Source organism: Micromesistius poutassou (genome assembly GCF_964030765.1).
Source record: "Micromesistius poutassou genome assembly, chromosome: 2".
Taxonomy (NCBI): Eukaryota; Metazoa; Chordata; class Actinopteri; order Gadiformes; family Gadidae; genus Micromesistius; species Micromesistius poutassou.
In genome coordinates this window covers 6,735,870-6,751,402 of record NC_140272.1, presented here as the reverse complement: position 1 = coordinate 6,751,402, position 15,533 = coordinate 6,735,870, and the positions used below count along the sequence as shown (strand labels likewise).

Genomic DNA, 15,533 nt, shown 5'->3' with positions numbered 1-15,533 from the left:
AATGAAATCTATCTCTGGTTGGCGGTAAAATCCGAGCTGAACAGGAGTCTTGAGATGTAACAAAGTCAACATGGGATGCAGGTACTGTATAAATACATTTATTGCAATTGTCAAACTTTTATTTGCACAAAAACACAATGCAAAACATGTTTGGTCATTTGAAAAAATGTATAAAACATGAGTAGAGACAAATTAACATTTACCGTCACCGTTTTACCGACATATCAACCTGACCATTGGAGATGAAGTTCACTGTTTTGGAATGGCTGCACATACCGTCAGTGTGTTCCTGAGTCCACATGCAGATCTAGTAAACACGGTTCTGCATGGAGCCATGGTGCAGATCTAGAACACGCAGTTCTACATAGAGCCATGCTGCTTCTGAAGGCATCGCTGCATATTTGGTTATGCATATTAACAGAATAAATCTTGGTGCTTGTTGAAGCCATTGAGATATCGCACTGCAGAAGGAAATCAGATGGAGAACGCATACATTTAATATTCTCCCTTGTTGATCATAAATAACAAAAAAGGCCGAAACAACAGTGTGACATTTGTTTAAATGACTAATATTATGTTCATTAAATATCATGTTTAGATTGTTAGTTTAACCTGTGCTCTTGGCAAATGGCTCAGAAATCCCACCTCTTGCTTTTATATAGGAGTGTGTTATTAGTTCGGAGCCTTCTTCAGATGGCCAGGAGGTTTCCAGCAGATGGAGATACGATCCTCTCTGGAGGCCCGCAGAGCATTCAATCATGAAGGCACATCACATATTCAGAAACAGGAGGCAGAGAGAGGAGCACTAATTGCTAGTCTCATCACCGTGTTATTACGGATCTCCCCATAATAACATACAATCATCATGGAAATCAAGACTCAAAAAAGGGGTTTAAAAGCAACTTTCATTTTTTGTTGACATACATTTGATAGTCTTTTTGTTCCTCTACGGACAGAACAGAGAGAGAGTGGAAGGGGAAAGTGGGCTGCAGAAGAAGAGAAGAACCACAGAGTGCGATCCAGGCGTTACTCCTACGTGGTCAGAGCTCCAGTGGCCGAGACACCAAACAACAAGTAACCGTAGAAACCGTCTGACGCAGGAGCCCCGACCCAAACCGCACCCGGTCTCCCTCTCCTAATCGTCCTCGTCTTCATAATAACGATTCCTCTTGATCTCCTCCTCCACGCTCAGCTCCTCCTCGGCTCTGTCTGCCTCCTTCTCCTGCTCCTGCTCCCAGAAGCCCACATCCTGCGAGCTGCGGTCGGGGTCGGACCGGGGGGCCGGGGAGGGGGGCGGCGAGGAGCCTGGGGAGCTGCCGGGGCCTGCCGGCCGGGCTGCTGGCTCCGGCTCTCTTTCCACCGAGGCTGGGGCCTCCGCCCCCGGCGAGGCCCTCCCACTCGCCACGTCCTCCCTGGGCGGCGCGCAGGCCTTCCTCCCTCTCCCTTCCTCCTCCTCCTCATCCTCCGCCTCCCTGGCCCTGGACGGGGGCCGGTTCTCCAGAGAGCCCCTGCGCTCCTGCAGGGCCTTGAGAGGCCCCTCCTCCCGGAGCCGCGGGGCCACGCTGAAGGGCCGGCAGCGCTCCTTCAGGGAGGCGCTCCTCCTCAGGCTCTTCAGCTCCGCCCTGTCCCCGCTGGGGTCGAGGGCCGCGCCCTCACCGTCGCCCTCCGGGGGCCACTTGGACCTCCAGGGCCGCCCCGCCGCACCCACGCCGACCACACCCTCGGTGTCGGGGGGGAGGAGCTTCCTGGGGCCGCCGGCGGGCTGGTCCTCGAGCCCGGGCGGCGGCCAGGCGATGCGCAGGCGGCGTGTCTCGGCGGGCTTCTCCGAGGGGAAGCGCCTCTCGGCGGCGCCGGGCTGGGCGTGGCTGCCGGTCTCCAGGCGGGCCGTCAGGTCCGTCACCTTGACCTGCGGGGCGTCCTCCACGGTCTGGGCGTCCTCTGTGGCGGTCTGGGCGGCGCGAGGGGCGGGCGTCTCCTCGGGGTCCCTCTGTCGGGCGGGCTCGCCGTCGCCGTCGCCATCGCCGTCGGCTTTGGGCGCCCACAGCTCTTTGTGGGGCCGGTGGCCGAAGCCCTCGTCATAGTTGCCCTTGGCCTTGAACAGCTGGCTGAAGTGGGGCTTGCAGTAGACGTTGCCGTGGAGAGAGGCGTAGCTCCCCAGGCTGCAGAGCAGAGGGGGGCGGAGACTAAGGTGAAAACCAGGAGTTACAGCACTGGGTTCCAACCAGTATGGGAGTGGCTCGGCTTTCCTTAAGGGGAGGCTAGGTCTGTCTTAAGGGGAGGCTAGGTCTGTCTTAAGGGAAGGCTAGGTGTGCTTTAAAGGTTGTATCAGCGATGTTGGGTGATGTCACTTCTGTTGGTATTTGAAGCGAGATCCCAAACAAACAGAGCCAGCTCGCCCCTCCCTTCCGTGTTTCGTGCATCCAGTAAAAACCATCATGAACGCAGCGCAAAACCCCACAACACCCACTTGTCGGTGATTAGTTGGAATACTATTTATTTTGGTTTTGAGTGGTTGGTAGTACCATTTGTTTTTGTGTACGATCTCTGAGCACAGGCTGCCTACAGAGACGCGTTTTTTTGACGGACTGCTTATGGGGCGGGCAGCTAGCGGATCGTGAGGAAAGATCAGATGAATGTGATCATTTATGTTTCGGCCTAGAAATCGCTGATACAACCTTTAAGGGAAGGCTCCGTGTGCCTTAAGGGAAGGCTCTGTGTGCCCTAAGGTAAGACTAGGTTTGCCTAAAGGGAAGATTAGGTTTGCCTATAAACGTCCTTCGAATTTGAATACATTTTCCTGGCCCAGGTTACGATGGGAAGCTGGAGAAACGTATTGGACTCAGCTCCTGTTTACTATAATCAGTCGGCCTGCTGTTAATTGCTCCATTATGGAATAATCGTTGGACATCATACAAGGGCTTGCTTCATTTCAACTTATTTTTGACCCATAATGCAATGTATCCTAGGCATCATGATACATCCTGAGTACTAGGTTATATTGTGCATATTTTATCCTGATCATTCCCTACAACTTGCAGTGGGTGTCCCTTGAATGACTTGCTATGCTAACGTGGATGCTAACGTGGCCGGTGCTTAACACACACACACACACACACACACACACACACACACACACACACACACACACACACACACACACACACACACACACACACACACACACACACACACACACACACACACACACAGAAGCTACATGATAGCCCACCTGAGCTTCATGCTGCAGTGGACGCAGCGGAAGCAGGTCTTATGGTAGACGTGGAGATCGGCCACCAGCCTCTCCAGGGGGTACACAGCCTTCAGACACGCGATGCACGTCTCCCTCACCGCCGGGCAGAACTTCTGACAGCACACAGCACATATGTAGCATTAAGTATTAAGGATTAAAGAGATAACACAATGTGTGACTATGAGCTGGTCTAGAGCTGGTCTAGAGCGGTCTTACCCTGGACACCTTGGCCTGGTCCCCGTCTCCTGGAACAGATCCACACAACAGACTTTAAAACGCTGGGAAACACATATTATTTATACTATATTTCATATTTTAAAAGGCCAAACTGTTGACATGCCTATCTGATTTTAAATTAAGCATGCTTACGTTCTTCTAATGAATTAATTCCAGTTCAATTGTCATTGAAACAAACAGTGGTGGTAAAAAACGTGAAAGTGAAAGTGAAGTAACCGCAGTAGCGACCAGATCAACGTGTGCTGAGCGGATCTCTCCGATCCAGGCTCTGATTAATTAATGAGCCACTCATTAATTAATGAGCCACCAGGGGGCGGAGAACCCTGATAACCTCACACTCAGCCTGATAACCACACACTCACCAGGAGAACCTCACACTCAAAAGGAGGACCTCACGCTCACCAGGAGAACCACACACTCACCAGGAGGACCTCACACTCACCAGGAGGACCTCACACTCACCATTGCAGCCAAATGCACTTTTTTGAAGCGAGGACACTTTGTGAATTGGCGTCTCTGTTGCCTGGCCCTGAGGAGACAACGACAGAACGTCAGGTCATGGTGTATACTAGTGTGTAGTGTGTGTGTGTGTCTACAGCAGACCAGTTGAAATCTGGGTGAACTTCTCAGGGTCAGTTAATGTTTCAAATCTCTGCCGTGTAGACTGTGCTACCGTACAAACACATATTAACATCCCTCTGGATGCTTCTTCCCCCCCCGTGGAATCACTTTCTCTTCGCTAGACTTTCTCCCAGCGACCTTTGAGACGTTCCTTTGAGATGTTTCTCCAGCTGACGGGAGCAGGACTGGCTTCCACCTGGTGGACCGCTGCTCCCGCAGTTGTCCCACATGCTCGTCTAATGGCTGTTTAATTGTTCTACTGAGAGCTCTTTAGCGACAGGGAACAAGGTGAAGTGGTTAAGTGCGTACTTAATGTTCGCACTTATTGTGTGTTGTACGTCCTTGCACTTAGAAATAGTACTTAGCATCGTGTAGCATCTTATCCTAGCTATCTTTGTTGTACACAGGCAATGGGTTAACCTAGTCATTGTTAGTGCTTGGCACTTGGTTCTATGAACATCCCTACTGTACCAACAGAGATATATTGTTGTTTCTCTTTCCTTTGACAGATGGACGCCCGCTGGTTCAATATGGTCCGAAAGGGAAGCCTGTTTAGACGAACCCGTTCACACACCGTCTCATGAATCTAAGTAGTACGACGATTTGGACTCACGGCTTTGGAGAGGCCCTGTTTGGAGATGGCCGCCTGGTACTTGGCCATTTTGTCCTTCAGGGACGGAGCCTCCTTCCCCCGGGCCGAGACGACGACGGCTGAAACACGACAACACGCCACAGGCAGGAATTTACTTTTGGTTGTTCACCCCCGACCTCACCGGGCGCGGTTGTCAGTGTCCATAGGGGTGCTAGCGGCCCTGTCACCTGGATCTGAACCCACTCTGGGCTCACTCGCTTTGCGTCGAGGCGTCGGCCGTGACTAATCCAAATCCGTCAAAGTAAAACAATGGCTTCTGCTTTGCATTGCTGATGTGTGTGTGTGTGTGTGTGTGTGTGTGTGTGTGTGTGTGTGTGTGTGTGTGTGTGTGTGTGTGTGTGTGTGTGTGTGTGTGTGTGTGTGTGTGTGTACGTGTGTGTGTCCTTACCTCTGGGTGGGTCCATGTCCTCGGTCGAGGAGGTCCTCCGCGCCCCCCTGGGGCCCTGGATAACAGAGAGCAACATATTGTGAACCTCTCGGCAGCAGAGAGCACTCCAGAGTCTCCTCACCACTCGCACTCAACACCTGGCTGGAGCATTTCTACACTGTGACATCATCACCAGTCGTTGCTCAACACTCCCTCCCCTCCTCCCTCTCATAACAATCCACTTAGCTCACTCCATGCTTTACCTCGACCTACCTACCCCCCACCTACCGACCAACCGACCAACCCCCACCCGCCTCCCTAACCCCCATCAGTGACATACTGTATCTCCACCCTCCTTCAGGGTGGGGTCAGTGGGCAGAACCTTGCTGCTACACCAAGAAAGTGAAACCACGATGACAACCGAACGAACCAGAACTCCTCCAAAAGGAATACTGTTCATACACTAAGCAGCAGGCTGCTGTCCTCCCATTGGCTGGGAGACAGCTCCACAAACAGGACCTGGGGTGTAGGAGGGGACGTGGGCTGATCCGGTCCGACAGGTTGTTCCATTCCCTACCGGAATATAGGGAGCAGGAGAGGAAAGACCGCAGGTGGCGGCGGCGGTTGGACGCTGTGTTGGAGCTCAGCGAGGAGCTCTGAGTAGAGACTTCTGGGGCGGCATGTGGCTCAGGAGGTAGAGCGGGTTGGCTGATAACCAGAAGGTTGATAGTTCGATCCCCGGCTCCTCCTAGCGGAGTGTCGAGGTGTCCCATAGCGAGACGCCTCACTCTGACTGCTCCTGACGAGCTGGCTGTCGCCTTGCGTGGCTGACACCGCCGTCGGTGTGTGAATGTGTGCAAGAATGGGTGAATGTTGGGCAGTATTGTAAAAGCGCTTTATCAGTGGCCACTGATAAGCGCTGTATAAATGCAGTCCATTGACCTTTTAAACCATAAAAAGCCCTGCTCGCCATAAGACAAGCATGGAAACCCAGCCCTGCATAGCTCATGTCCTGGCACGATAAACCTCTCAAAGGAACGCATCTGCTGGGGAAGCAGTCACCGCCTGTGAGGTGTGGGGGACGTTTGGGGTGAATCACCGGTGACCCCAGGGTGGAGGGAAGCCATGACACGTAGAGAAGGGATGGGTAACCTGATGGTTGGTGTGAGAGTGTGAGACAATGCGATGCGGGGGGGGGGGAGAGCTAGTGTATTATTTGACACGAGGGGGGCGAGCCGAGCAGACTGAACATGGGGGGGGGGGGGGGGGTCCTACGGGACACCAGGGGGGCGCCCGTATAATGAAGTGGCCTTTGAGAGGCGGCGGTCGGCCGTGTTCTCGTGGGCCGAGGCGGACGCAGGCCGGGTTAGAAAAACATTGGCTGCTTCAACCGTTGCGTCGTCAAACGAAGCCAACCGGTTTTTAAAAATAGTTTCGTTATTGTGTGTTGGGAAATGAGCTCATAGGCCAGAGCGAGTGAAAAGTACTTTCTGTTTTTGGACCTTGTTTTTCATTACTGGTGTAAGAATCAGACTATAAAACAGAATTGCATGGCGGCCAGACCATAAATACGAGTAGCTAAGGACCTTTGAGCTCATGTATAACGCAATACACACGTCCCATTACACCAGGATCCCATGATTCACACAAATCCAGCTCTTAGACCTGTGTCTGTGTGTGTGTGTGTGTGTGTGTGTGTCAGTCAAGCTTATCAGTAATCCCACACACACATGAGTGCAGATTGGAATCAGGACAATTAAAACTGCCTCTCCCCCCCCCCACCCTCCCCAGTCTGTTTTTTTCACTGTCAGCCTCAGATTTCATTGATCATAAAAACAAAAGCAGACCCAAAGCAGAGTTTATCGACCAGGGGGAAGGTTTCACAACCAATACCTCACCCCTTGTGTAATCACAAAAAGATGTGTAACCACCACACAGCCAGCCTGTTGGTTAATATGCAAACCTAGCATATTCCTGACAGGGAGTACTTGTCATAGCCCGCAGAGAGTCAGCCATGTAGAAACACGATTCATTTTTCCCCTTCTAAAGATTACAACATCGCAGGCTCATTTCGCTTCCAGCAAAGCTTAATAACAAGAAGACAAACAAAGTGCCGGCTCCATAGAAACCAACGCTACGCTCAACAAGCTAACAAAGAGACAAACGCACGAAGAAGAGAACAATATTGATGCTGGGACGTCTTTAGGACCGGTATTCCCATAAACTAAAGTGTAATGTGATTTATTGTTTATTTAACAGCAGCTTGTTGAACCCTCAGGTGAGCTTACCACACACACCAGCTATGATGTTATCAACCCATCAGGACATGTTCCCCGAACACCAGACTCACACCTGAACACGCAGAGAACCTCGTAAAAGATTAGGCTGGGAGCAGGAGGTGGGAGGTAGGATGAGGCAGTGAGCAGGAGGTTGGAGGATGCAGGGAGCAGGAGGTGGGATGAGCAGGAGGTGGTAATAGGCAGTGAGCAGGAGGTAATACGAGGCCGGTGTCGGTATGAGTCAGTAAGCAGGTTTTGGTAAGAGGCAGGTGTCGTATGAGGCAGTGAGCAGGGTTCAGGGACTGAACAGGGAACACAAGAACATTCCTGACCCTGGGCTATAATGGAGATGAGGAGCTGAACTGGTTTCTGAGCCCAACAGACTGGAACATTCATCTCTAGAGTGAAATGCTCTAAAGGGGTTTTAATGTTTGGTTTGTTGTGTCTGTGTTATTACTGATTCAAATGGGTTGACCTCATGAGTTATCAAAGAGTCCACCAACCGTGCAGAAATCCAATATGCAAAGTAACACCTGCTATGTTCCCATGCTGCACAATACTTTTCTGACTCAGTTTTCATGATTTCTCTGATTGGTGTTGATGTGGTGCATCACACTGAGCAACACGTTTTGTATCACACCACGAACCAACGCGAGGCGAAAGGCTTTCATTGAGAAGGGAGCCAGGGTCACGCGATGCTCTCACTCTCATCTCGTGGTTTCCAAAGCAGCGGCCGTGCTTTGACAAACAACGTCTGCGTAAATTCCACCGTTAACTTTGTGGTCACAGATGAAGCCCACGAGGGCTGAAGATGACCTACATAAAACCGGAGCAGGGACACATGTAGGCTCACCACAGACACACAAAAGGCTTGGCTTAAAAGGTGATATCCTGAGGGTTGTCACCATTTCCCAGTCGAGACTTGGGATGGCGGTCTGCGTGGAGATTGCCACATCAGCTTGCATAGGAATAGTTCTGTTTTTTGGTTTCACTAAGGGATCCGTCCTGGCTTTAAAAATAATATTTAGAGAAAACAATAACGTTAACGTTAAATTGAATCCCTTGTCGGAAGCTAATTCATCTGCAGGCAGGATTAACTTAACTTAATCTATGAAGAAAGCCAGGAGTAATTTACGAGGGAAAAGTATAGCCGTCTTTCTTGTTTAAACAGCGATCACTGAAACCTGCTAATTATGTTGTCATGAAAACAAGGAACGGGGCCAAGACACAGAAGGACACATTCATGCTGCTTTGAATGTGCTACTTTGCTGTGTGTGCGTGTGTGTGTGTGCCTGCGTGTGTGTGTGTGTGTGTGTGTGCCTGTGCGTGTGTGATCGTGCGCATGCATGTGAGCTCTGGCATGTAAATGCTTACCTTGGTTTCGCCCTTCTCGAACTTCATCTTCAGATTGTTGAGGACCAAACTAGGTTTCTCCTCAGAGGCAACGGGGCCGGACACCGCCTGCTCCTCCACGTTCTCCACGTTCTTCACGTTCTCCATGTTCTCCACGTTCTCCACGTTCTCCGAGCTCTCACTGGGTCTGTGCTCCATCTCTTCCACCTTCTCCACCATCTCTGAGCTCTTGCTGGGTCTGCGCTCCACCTTCTCCATCCCGTTCCTCTGTTCCTCCACGGCGGCGGTCGGGGCGGCTGCCATCGAGAGCTGAGAGCTGCCGACTGTCTCCTGGCTGTCCGGAGGACTCACTGGTCCGGGGGACTGGGACCGCGGAGGGCTGGTAGTGGTGGGAGTGGTGGGAGTGGGCTTGGGCAGGGCAACAGGAACTGGGATTGCGAGAGGTCTCTGCCTCGGGGGAAGGAGAGAGGGCTTGCCGTGGGGAGGAGGAGGTCCTGCCTGCTCCCAGCGCTTTTTCAACACACTCAGACCGCCGGACTTCACCGCCGGCTTGGAGCTCTCAAAGGGCTGCAGGGGAGAGAGGAGAGGACGTTAGTGGGGAGAGAAGAACACACAGAACCATACAAGAACAAACAAACAAGGATTAAAATGATTTGTACAAACGTACAACATACTACTGGGAGTATGTTGGAGTTGGATAACGAACATGTGATAGAAAAAATGGTCAAACCGTTAAGTGCTCAATGAAAACCAGCGCAGCCGAGGACAGGAAATGAGGATGGAAACTGTGCGCATTCCGGCCCCACTTTAAAGTGGTGAGCGACCAGGCGAGCAGCTGCTCTGAGGAGTCATCCAGGAAATGGGAGGGCTTTCCCTGTTCAAGTTAGCCGCACATGGGCTGCCAGAGAGAGAGTTGCGTTCAAGATGAGACTTAAAGAGCTGAGATACAGACTCCTTTCGCTCCACATTCCGCTCAAAAACGTGAACTTCATTTACCCCCTAGAAGACAAGAGAAGGCCTCTTCCCCGAGGCTCCTCCAGGAAGACATCTAGGCATTATGAAACAGCCCAGCGACTGTCTGGCACGCAGAACAAACCTCCTTGTTAACCAGATGATTGAGTTCAGTTAAACAGATCCCCAATCTGCCTGCTACATAAAGTACTTACTTATTTTATATCTGTTAAGGACTTTTTAATGCTTTAAATTAACAAATCAACTACATGGATGGAACAATGCTTCCTCGTATGACATCTGGATATAACTTTAACATAAATTGTGTGAAGTGATCAATCAAGTTTCCAAAACTGCATGGTAACAGCCTGGCGAGCATTTACAAACACCTTGATAGGAGGAGGAGGCTAACAAACAAGGAAGCCAGAAGCAGCGGCCACTATGAGCGAGCAGAGCAGGAAAGCAGCCACATACACTGGGAACAGATGTACAGGCGCTGTCTTTGTGCGTCCAGCCCTGGGCAGGGGAACGGACGGGACAATGAGAACATTGTCTGCCTTTTTGTGAAGAAAAAACCGAGTCAACCCGTCTCAAGGCGAGGGGAAGGTGTGATCAGACCAAGAGCACAAGGGAAGAAAGGAAGGAAGTTATCCCCAACGTTACTAGACTCACTGAAGGAAGGCGCCCAACCCTGCTACAATCTGGACCAGCGAGGGAGAGAGAGGGATAGAGGGAGGGAGGGAGAGAGAGAGAGGGACGGAGAGAGGGAGGGAGAGAGTGGGAGGGAGAGAAGGGTGCTACCCAGGAAACCAGATCAGGAAATGATGCATTCAGGAAATGTTAACTCTTTCTTGTGCCACTCTGCAGTGTTTTCTATTTCCCACAAATGTACACTTCGTGTGATGATGTGTATTGTTTCGGGAATATTGTTGATTGTTCATCTACAGATTGAACAGCGTCAGATATCTGATGATGCCCACAACCATGGCAATGGTATAATTATCGAACTATAGGAGTACATAGAAACATATCTCTAGCCTGCCTTCAGCCCCCCAATAGAAACATATCTAACATGGGACATGTTTCAACACGTAGGTTTAACAACACTGGTTAACGCAAGCCATCAACAACGTCAACAACATTACCTTAAACTCTGGCATGTTAGCCACTCCTTATTAAACTTAATAATTTATTAATTACATTCTTCCAGCTCAACAAGACAAAGGGAGCCTGGGCTATCGGATAACACCAGGGGGATTAGGATTATCTGCTCGTCCGTTAAAACAAGTAGCCAATAAGAAGTCAGTCGGCAGCAGACATCTGTGGACTCTGTTAAAGCAAGTGTGTGTGTGTGTGTGTGTGTGTGTGTGTGTGTGTGTGTGTGTGTGTGTGTGTGTGTGTGTGTGTGTGAGCCCTCTGGCTCTGTGAAGCCTGGATGGTCCTCTGTTGATGTTGAGTCCCCCTCTGCTGGATCATGTGTGTGTCTAGTGCGCCTGCATCCCTGAACGGGACAATGTCCTGGTTTGTTATAAAGATTGATAGTGTGTCTTACATGAGGCTACATCACGATAGATTGATACAAGTGTCTTACATGAGGCTTGTTCACTATAGATTGATACATAGTGTCTTACATGAGGCTTGTTCACTATAGATTGATACGAGTGTCTTACATGAGGCTTGTTCACTATAGATTGATACATAGTTTCTTACATGAGGCTTGTTCACTATAGATTGATACATAGTGTCTTACATGAGGCTTGTTCACTATAGATTGATACATAGTGTCTTACATGAGGCTTGTTCACTATAGATTGATACATAGTTTCTTACATGAGGCTAGTTCACTATAGATTGCTAGTGTGTCTTACATGAGGCTAGTTCACTATAGATTGATACAGAGTGTCTTACATGAGGCTTGTTCATGGTCACTAAAGATTGATACAGAGTGTCTTACATGAGGCTTGTTCACTATAGATTGATACATAGCGACTTACAGGAGGCTTGTTCACTATAGATTGATACAGCGCGTCTTACAAGAGGTTCAGTGGATCATGACATGCATTCTTTCGGGACATGAATAATGAAGTGGTAATAAGCTATCAGCTCACTCTTCAGTACGTAGAAATCGAAATAAATACGGATTAATAACTATCGGTGCTCAGAAACATTGTTGTCGTAACATTGGATTAGTGAATCTCGTCTTCAGGAACAGGCAGACTGAGTTCTTACTTTCTTCTTCTCAGCGTTGGACTCCTCGGCGGCCTTCTGATATCTGCGGACCAGAGAGAGAACAACACTGACATCTGCTGAGCTCACAGAGTCATGCAGATGGAGAGCAGGAGGACTGAGTCGCTGCTGCTAAGAGGCAGTACCTCTGTATCTCTGATTGAACCATTACAATGACAAACATATTCCTAAGTCTGTTTTATAAATGTGCAGTGTTGGGGTTCGGGTCGTTTTGATCGTAGCTTTGGGCCTTCTCAGCCTCATGCAAGTCCCTATGGATGAAACCATCTGCTAGATTAATGAATGTAAACTAAGACCCACACCTAAAGACTGATAGTGGAATGGACAATCATCAAAACATCTTTTTTCTTTTTTACTATTTTATCAACTTCCTTTAACTTTTTATGTGGAAAGAAAAACAAATAAAATCAGGTATTAAATGAGATGCAATACTTAATATCCGGGATATCTCATTTTAGAAGCCATCATTGAGATGCATATGTACATGTACAGAGGTACTGTATATTCACATCAGAAGCATGTTCAGTAATGTCATGTGCGTCGCGACGGCTCCTCCCACTGTCACCTAGAGAAGCGCTCCACCATGGCGTTGCTCCGCCCCCGGCCGCTGACCAGAGACAGCTCTCGGGCCGTCACCCGTAGAGACTGGGAGGCCCAGCCGCCTCGGTTAAACGGACCGCCACTCTCCATCTCTGCCATCTGAAACACACACACACACATCCATTATTAAGCTGGGCCTAACCAGCTGCTCACCGCTAGCAACTCGGACATGAACGTACACGACTACTTCACTGGAAACCGTTGACATGTTTTTACTTTTACTTATTTACAAGCACTGAAACAATGCTTTTTTGCCATTTTTTTAAAAACCCAAACGATACGGCTTTGCATTATGTTGAATTATGCATTATGTTGAATACTTGTTTTGATAATAAATCCACAGATAAAATAGAAATCGCAGACTTTGATGATGTGATCACTAAATAAAAATGTGTATCAGCCAATGGGAGTCCAGCCATGGTAAGTACCAGGAGTCCCTCGTATTTAATAAACCATCACCAAGCCACTTGTTCCTCTAGACTGTAACCCTGATGTCATGTTGAGTCTTCTGTGTTGCGTGAGATTCTTACTCTCTTACGACACAGGTATCAACACGAAGAAGTATATTTGTGGAAATTGCAGTGTTCAAGCGACAATTATTTTCTTGCTTGTACAGAATTTAAGTCGGTGAACTCTTCTTTTTGACGCCAATATCCCAGACATAATGTAATATAAACCAACAAAACAAATATGCGGAGGAACCTTCCTTTTTGGAACTCCCACTCGTACAAGTATTTCAACCCTGCACCCAGTAGGATAAGGATAAGTAAAGAATTCAAAACTTGTCTCCCTTGTTGGCAAGATGGGAACATGTGTAAGAAGCTAAGTGTTATCCTCCACGCCTTACTGTGTCATTATTCAGATTCTGAGCTCGATAACATGCAAAGGTGCCAAGTTTACATCGCAAAATCTGAAATCCCTGCACTACCAGAACTAGATTGTTTGCACAGAGACTCACACACACCGAATGACACAGACGGCTGGTGTTCCACTCTGACAAACATATACTTATAGGAGTAAAGCCTAGCCAGACAGATTATAAGCCTCAGACAGAGTCTACTGGCTCGAGGTACAGGACCACCTTCTTCAAATATTTAGCATGCGATAAAAGGTGAGTTATTTGAAGATAATTTGCAGTGTGTTCCGTCCGTGCCTGCACTGCATCGTTGACACACTATTATTACATTATCATTTGGAGACAAACATAATCTGGACTTTGGACTTGACTAGATGGCCACCAAATTGTGATTTGTATTATTTCTAATGAATCACTCTTAGACATTGTACGACTGTCACTATTCTTCATTCAAAACCCATTAGTCCAGGCGAGTCCGACAATAGACAAACAAAGAAAGGCAGAAAATAGATTATGCTATTCCACTCTCCTTGTCCACATCAAGCATGAACCCCAGAGGTGGAATGCTTTTAGTTTGGCTTCTCGATTGGAAGTGCCAGAATTGTTTCTGACTCCAGTGTTGGACTACATTAATATCTAAACCTAAAGATTATATTGTCTTGGTGTGAATCTGTTCTGACAGTTCCAAAAGTAATCAAGTGTGTTTATTAGTCCAACCGAGACAGTGGAATTAAACAAATGTTTCCCAACCTGCTCTTTGCCCAACATGCATTGAAACATAATCTATTGTGGTTTAATGGAGATGAGGTCATCAGCTGAGTGACCAGCCCAGGCCTTTATGGCACTTCCTCCAGCAGCCTAAATTATCACATCTTACCCTTAAGCTTTGGTGTTTTGTCTCATGTAACATGGTATCTTTCTGTGTTTCCTATGTCTTAAAGTACACACAAATACATAATTAACATAATGGATTTAGTGATTAACTTTACTTAATTTACTTTAGAAACGAAGGCCACAACTTGTTGCCTCAGGCTTTCGCAGTTTAGTTCTAAACTGAAAACCTTTTCTAGAAGTACAAGTATATTTTTCTTTGAATCTACGTTTCTGTAGTATAATGTATAGTATAACTCTTAATAACACTAAATATATAAACCCATTTATAAATGTTTAAGCATTTCATCAAAAACTCTCAAACAATATTGCTGGCCTGTCCCAACACAAAATGATCATGACGTCGTCATGGTAGGTAAATATTTTTTTCCATAGTAGATTAGGTTATTATGTTTTGAATGTAAGAGTAGGAATGCAAATGCTGCCCTTAACAGGCTATCAGTGCTTCGGTAAGGGAGTGATACTGATGGGTCAACATTACACGACACCATTAAAAACAATATCATTTGTAAAGTTTAAAGTTGAATTTCCCTTGAAGTCAGACGAACTAAAGGTCGGCAGGTGATTTATGGGATATTGCATATAGGCTGTGTTTTACAAAGAAGTTAGTCTGGTAAAACGAGAAGGTCTCCACTGGTCCGAAACAAAACCCTCCACCCAGTAGGTTATAACCGAGGCCTGCTCCTAACACTGATTATTAACAAGCCTTTTCGCCCACTTTGACTCTCTTATATTTAGCTTTATCTTACCTTTCAGCCCTTCCGATGAGTCACTCGTTCTCATGAAACCTTGACACCTGACACCTACTGCGGGAGTCTTCTGAGTATCCAAGGTGGAGTGAGCTGAGCAGAAAGGTGTGTGTGGGAGGGAGCACGGGTCATGTGATCACCTCCACCAATGGCAGGAGGCATAGCGTTCTCCTTACCTGGTTTCGTGTGTGTGTGTGTGTGTGTGTGTGTGTGTGTGTGTGTGTGTGTGTGTGTGTGTGTGTGTGTGTGTGTGTGTGTGTGTGTGTGTGTGCGTGTGCGTGTGCGTGTGTGTGTGCGTGTGTGTGTGTGTGTGTATTCTAGATGGACAATATGCGCATGCATCGTTTGGACTGTGTGTGTAAAAAAGGCCGTATAGGTTGTATAGGTAGTGAAACCTGTCCATCCTAACAGGCCCACCGCAGGCCCCTGGTTACAGAGGGCTGTGGGTAAATGAACAGCCGTGCAGGGAACAGTGTGTCC

At 48.2% G+C, this 15,533-nt stretch overlaps 1 protein-coding gene across 1 annotated transcript; it reads right to left on the bottom strand.

The window, feature by feature from the left end:
- Positions 1-82: 82 nt before the first annotated feature.
- LOC311338971 (LIM domain and actin-binding protein 1-like) lies at positions 83-15,354 on the bottom strand. The gene is made up of 10 exons (XM_084464324.1): positions 15,054-15,354; positions 12,523-12,656; positions 11,940-11,982; positions 8,781-9,326; positions 5,149-5,203; positions 4,722-4,819; positions 3,950-4,016; positions 3,467-3,495; positions 3,230-3,363; positions 83-2,159 (listed from the first exon to the last, which is right to left on the bottom strand). The coding sequence occupies exons 2-10, from the start codon at positions 12,654-12,656 to the stop codon at positions 1,136-1,138; spliced, it is 2,130 nt and encodes a 709-aa protein (XP_084320450.1). The 5' UTR covers positions 15,054-15,354; the 3' UTR covers positions 83-1,135.
- Between the last annotated feature and the right edge of the window lie 179 nt (positions 15,355-15,533).

Coding starts and splice junctions, on each gene's coding strand:
- LOC311338971 (XM_084464324.1), bottom strand. CDS start 12,656: ATGGCAGAGATGGAGAGTGGCGGTCCGTTTAACCGAGGCGGCTGGGCC. Junction 5,204..8,780: donor TCGAGAAGGGCGAAACCAAG/GTAAGCATTTAC, acceptor TCTGTTATCCAG/GGCCCCAGGGGGGCGCGGAG. Junction 3,364..3,466: donor ACCAGGCCAAGGTGTCCAGG/GTAAGACCGCTC, acceptor GTGTGCTGTCAG/AAGTTCTGCCCGGCGGTGAG.